Source organism: Panicum virgatum, chromosome 4N, assembly GCF_016808335.1.
Source record: "Panicum virgatum strain AP13 chromosome 4N, P.virgatum_v5, whole genome shotgun sequence".
NCBI classification, from domain to species: domain Eukaryota; kingdom Viridiplantae; phylum Streptophyta; class Magnoliopsida; order Poales; family Poaceae; genus Panicum; species Panicum virgatum.
This window is the reverse complement of record NC_053148.1, coordinates 21,118,717-21,124,634: the sequence shown is the minus strand read 5'-3', so window position 1 is coordinate 21,124,634 and position 5,918 is coordinate 21,118,717. Positions and strand designations below refer to the sequence as shown.

At 47.4% G+C, this 5,918-nt stretch overlaps 1 protein-coding gene across 1 annotated transcript; it reads right to left on the bottom strand.

Annotated features, from left to right (window-relative positions):
- Positions 1–1,495: 1,495 nt before the first annotated feature.
- Positions 1,496–5,655, bottom strand: LOC120669971 (rhamnogalacturonan I rhamnosyltransferase 1-like). Its single transcript, XM_039949907.1, has 8 exons — positions 4,844–5,655; positions 3,748–3,815; positions 3,561–3,649; positions 3,298–3,463; positions 2,922–3,211; positions 2,600–2,804; positions 2,331–2,488; positions 1,496–1,826 (listed from the first exon to the last, which is right to left on the bottom strand). The coding sequence occupies exons 1-8, from the start codon at positions 5,154–5,156 to the stop codon at positions 1,583–1,585; spliced, it is 1,533 nt and encodes a 510-aa protein (XP_039805841.1). The 5' UTR covers positions 5,157–5,655; the 3' UTR covers positions 1,496–1,582.
- Positions 5,656–5,918: the final 263 nt, after the last annotated feature.

The window sequence follows — 5,918 nt, the reverse complement described above, 5'->3', positions numbered from 1 at the left end:
ACGTTTTGATGTGTTTTTTATTGTGGAGTACGGGGGGCACCTGAACTCCCTTCCACCCATGCATGCGTGATGCCTGGCCAACGGCAATATTTTTAGTTTTTCTTTTTTGCGGGTAATGTTTTTCCTTTTCTGGAAGAGAAAAACCAAATGCTAATAGATTCAACGGTGGCCAATATTTCTACCAGTGTCACAGTACGACGTCTCCAAATGCTGAATTCCAGTTGTTCCACCCTGAGCTAGTGAGCTAAACTTGCTGAATCAACATACGATTTTGTAGAAAAACATGACAACTCATACCATAACTTGTTCCTTTTTTTTTCTATAGAGGTGCCGAGATGGAAATTTGTCTATTGTGCAACTATTCAAGCTGTGGCGAAACTGAAGATCACCATGCTTTGCTGTCTTTACTTTGGACATTGATATGTTTGAATTCCTCCTTGTGCAACAGCTACTGTTCCGGTTAGCATAGGGTCAAGAGAGCATGGCATTACCATGTTCATGTCATGTTTGGGCATATTGGTTGGCTTATTACTACATGACTTGTCACGAACGGTATTCAAATCTGTAATGTGTCTGTGTCTTAGTTGCAAACCAAACAAAGTCTGCAGTCAGTGACCTCACCACCATCAAACCCACTGCTCAGCGTGAACCAAAGAGCCTAACAGTAGCAAGTGAAACTCAAGAAAGCCAATCGTATACGACAATCAACAAGTGATGACAAAACGCTGAGCAGCTGACAAAGCACTCAGCCTGCAGCTCCAGCTGCCAGGACAGCGAAAGAAAAGTCCCTTGGATGTTCTGCCAACGGACACCAAGCAAACTGATAAAAACGCTCCGCATTGTTATTGTCCACATGGGGAAATTATGAACACTGACAATCTACCCGGTCACAAATGTTTATGTTTTCCCCATCAATTAATCATCCTCCACCTAGGAACTCAACGTACTGATCAGATTATAAAAAACTGCAAGTGGTACAAACATTCTGCACAATTGACATATAATACATGTTGTATCGATACAATAATCAGTGTGTACAACTTTCAACAACATGGTTGCCAAAATTTAGCCGGTGGGGACAATGGGGGCGGCTATCAAGAAACAATTGCTATGTTATACAACCTGAGACGGGATGCGGGAACCCAGCTGCATCTCTCAGTCCTCTCTTAAATTACAACCCTCTTAAAAAAAGGGCGTACCCAGTGCCGTAGGCTTCCCGCACTGTGCGGGGTCTGGGGAAGGGTTGTTTTTAAGCCCCAAGCCTTACCCACACAAATGTGCAGAGGCTGGGGCTCGAAAATTACAACCCTCTTAGTGGTAAATAAATTCTATCGCCATCTATATACGACCTTCTCTTTTATTTTGTGGAATGAACAAATCCCCACTCCATGCTATAATGTGTATTTACCGACTACGCCCAACACCCCCCTTTCTCCCCTTCCTCAAGTTTACAGGTTGGCCTCAACTATGACTCGCTAGATCCGAGTCACCTGTCTGACTTCAAAATATCGCCTTTTAGATTCAGTTGCATTTGCGAAAGAATGGTATAATGTTGAATGTGGTATATAGACATGAGAGGATATCATGATGTTTGTAGAAGATCACGATCTTGGAAGCATTCTTGGGGATTGGCATAGAAGTAGTCCTCTTCCTTGGGTCTGTCGGGAATCACCGTCCTCTTTGAAGCTGATCCCATCCGCTTTGCATGGGCAGCCTTGATCAATGAAGAGAACACATCCCATTGCAGAGAACCATTGGTGTACCGGTCTACTAGCTCCACAATAAGTTTTCGGTCTAATAAGACTGTCTTCTTGAAACCCATGAATCTGAAAACAGCAAATGGCAAATACATGTGATTACTACATGTGAAAAGGTGGAATGCGCAGATTACTACATGTGCAGCATATATAGTAGAAAGCATAAGATGGAATGCGCCTATAAATATCAATGCGGATTGGCCAGCATATTAACATGTTGCTTACAAATTGCAAAATAAGATGTCTATTCTCTAGTCAGTAATAAAGTACCATGAACATATTGCCAGATTTCAGCTTTATAAAAAGGGGAAAGAAAAACAAAGGTGCAGTCTTTCAATGCTGTCTCAACTAAAACGCGCAAATCTTGAAGCAATACTGTAGCAGTAAAGAATTGGTGGTTGAACACAAGACCATTAATGTGCTTTAAAAATTCTACTAATGACTTTTTCATGAGATTTCTAATGCACCACTCAGAAGTAACAACAGTGTCAATCCTATTAAGCATGCAGCCTGGTATGTTGAAAACTGCACGTGCAGAATATAACTTGTATCACAACGTGGAATAGTGCAAACCTCCGATGACCCTCAACGACTTTAGCCATATTGCCATCATATGTTGGAACAAATATGTCACTTTCTAAAGATACCAAATAATCCAGTGCTGCCATTTGTGATGAATGGTTCTGGAAGAACATCAGATCAGAAGGTTCCAAAAGTGTCTCCTTCCTCACCTATACACAATGGTTATAGCAAAACATTAACAATAAGATGACAGGTGGAAGTGTACTGTGTAACACAAGTATAATACAATAGTGGCATAACATATTCTGTCATGTCCATACCACATTCGGGTAGGCTGAAGTTAGAGCAGCCATCCTGCGCTTTCCACCATATATTTCTCCAGCAGCAATGTATATTTGCATACTTCTATCGATATCCAATGCTCGGAGGACAAGAGCAGTCTCCTCCGGTGTCAATGGGCAAAGCCCATCTTTTCTTTTCAAGTCTGAGTCAATCACTTTCTCTTTCCACCATGGATAAGCATACCTGACGCCAATAGTTTGGAGCATGTCTAATCACCAGGTGTTTATGAAAAACTATCAAAAAGAAATAACAAGCAAAATTTCAGTGCAGGATAAAGTTACAACTCCAAAAAAAAATCACCTCATTCTTGTGAGCTCTTCTGCCTCTTCATTACTGCAACCTTGTGTACAGCCAGAGAATGCCAGCATATCCATTTCATAACGTAAATGAAGGACCAAGAAAGGGCCATTTTGGCGAAGTATTCTAATTACTCGCTTGCCCAATTCTTCAATTTGTGGGGTAAATCTTAGGGAGGCATAATTTACCCGGCATCGTAGTTTCTGAATCTCAATTGGTAAACCATTGTTTGCAAGCCTTGCATCAGTTCTATTCAGATGGAGAACTTTGTATTTACGAATCAAAGGAAGAATCTGATTCAAAATTAACCAAACGTCAGTTCATAGAATAAATTCTGCAATGCCGGAGCAGTCATGAAATAAAGTAAGATATAACTTACCTGATTTTGGTAGTAGGAAATATCAGACCAACTAATCGGTGGCATGGAGTGAAACATTCCAAGTTCAACCCTTCTCTTTACCCTTGGGGGCAATTCTCTCAGAATGCGAACTTCACCTCGTAATGAGGTTATAAAGTGCTCGACATCAAATATATCTTGGAACTCACTGCAGGATAGAACAGATTGCTGAAGTTAGCTTCCCCTGCTAAAAATACAAGTACCAATAATAGTTTGATAAATAAATTAAAGTAGCCAAGTAGCACCTTGGATCATTCCAAAATGAAGTCTTGTCCAACTCTGGCACAACTAAAGTGACATTCAAATACCTTGCAATTACAACCATGTCACATATCTGATGAAAAGTACAGAAAGCCAGAAACCAGTGTTAAGGGTCAGAAGATGTAAGGAAACTGCTGAATTAACACAAATAAGGTTTCTCTAATTGCTTACTGCAGCTCGCATCTGGTTAAGCCCACCATTGCATGAAACCATCAAATAACCATTGTTTCTATATATTCCTGGAAGGCAATGACAACAAAAATCAACGGAAGGAAACACTAGAACATGCACAAAGTATTTTTGCTGTTTAAAACCATAACCATAGTACTGCTGCACATATGACTCCTGTGTCTGAGCACACAGGAGTAGCATACAGGAGAACAATGAGCACAGTTTTCCAGCCATTCATTATTCATTACGAAAGGCATTCAGTTGTCAATAGAAATGCAGTGTGCAATAATGTGTCAACAAAATCCTTGATGTACAGGTAAAATTACTATGACTCCTATGTCTGAGCCAAACTGTGCCCTAAGAGTCAAGTTACCTCCTAATTGACAGAATCATTGTTTCACCAAATGCAATTACTAGAGAAAAGGCCCACTCAATGCTTCTGAGAATGTCCTTTGCCATCCATGTGAAGAAACAATTAAGAAATATTGGAAGAACAGACCATCAGTTTCATGAATGATTGCTGCCCAACCAAGCCTATGAAACGTGGTCCACCTAAAAGAGTATGACCCTAACATGGAAACCCCAAAACACAAATATCATGGTCTGAATACAATGACCAGAATGACAAAAACTGTTGACCTACCGACCGAAGGGGTATCATGCATATTCCAATACTAGGCCAATGCAACGCGATCGGCATGCACCACCCAACGTAAACTTTGATATGAATATGGCGATTCAGCATCCTCAAAGCCATGAGTGCATGACAGCATTATCAAATGCTATGCTGCACAGAGCATTGCATGTGACACTAATTATTCCACAGACTGAAATCAGCATGACGCAGTACAGATTAAGCCGGGCTTGCCGATTTCAGCACACGAAAATGACTGAAATCCACACCAACCACCAGTCATTTTCATGAAAGGCCGAGGAAATGTCCGCGGGAGCTTTGAAGGGATCAACCACAATGCAGGCCGGCTATCGATGTCCAGCTGGGGACCCGCATTGTCCAGCCACAAGACAGCAGGTCGGAACAGGGCGAGCGAAAGCGAGGAAGCAACCAGAGAAGACGAGACGGGACGAGGCGACTCACTCTTGGGCGGCAGCACAGCCTTCTCGACGACGGGCTGCGGGCGCGCGGCGGCGGCGCCGGAGAGCGCGGCTGCGGCGGCCTCCTCTTCGGGCGCGGTGAGGCAGGACGGCCAGCCCTTGAGCACCCGCGGGCCCCAGGTGTCGCCGACGGCGGTGAGCTGGACGACGCAGGTCCAGAGCAGCACCGTGGTGGTGGCGCGCACGACCCAGAGCTTCATCCGCGAGCGCGCGGCGGCGGAGGAGGCAGGGAACCTGAGCTTCTCGCCGGCGCCCGCCGCCGCCGCCTTACCCCCTGGCGCCACCTTCCACCTCATGGACCATGGACCAAGCGGGGGCGAGAGCCACCGACGGCGCCGCGAGCGCGCGAGGCTGGGAAGCTCCTCCCGGAATCAAATCCGCGGCCTCCTCGGCGCACCCCGCCGCTCCACTCCTGCCCAATGCGGCTGCCACCGGAGCCTCCTCCTCCCGCTCCTTGCTCCACCAGCACCGCCGCCTCCGCGAGCTCACAGGAAAACCGAGAGCCCCGCCGCCGCCGACACCGCGGCACTCGCCCGAATCCGGCCGCCGGCAGCCGCGAACCTCAGGAACCGCGCCGCTTCACCACCAGCGGCTCCCTGCTCCTCCTGTCGAGCGCTCACTCGACCGGGGCAGCCAAAGCCGGCCGCGCTAGCCTGGTCGGTCGCGGCCGCGATGGGATCGCCGGGGAGGCAGCGTCGGCCGCCGCAGGCGAGGGGGCCACGGCAGGCCGGCGGGGAGGAGTAGGGTGCGGCGTGGATCTCGGGGCAGCGCTGGCGCAGTGGAGCGGGGAGGGGGGGGGGGGGAGGGAAGGCGGAGCGATTTGTGGGGACGCCTAGTTATTTTTGGGCGTCGGTGCCTCTCCCTCGCCTTGCCAAGCCAGCCTCGCTGGCTCTCGCTGCCTGCCTGCCTCGGCGCGGTGTCGAGTGGTGTGGGTGCACTCGCGCGTGTGCGCGTAGCGGCGTCAATCAATGCCGTCGCGGAGCGGCGTGTGTCGGAGGGGGAAATCGGCGGGCGGCACCGGGGCCGTGCACACGAGAGGCGGGGATTGCGCGCACGTG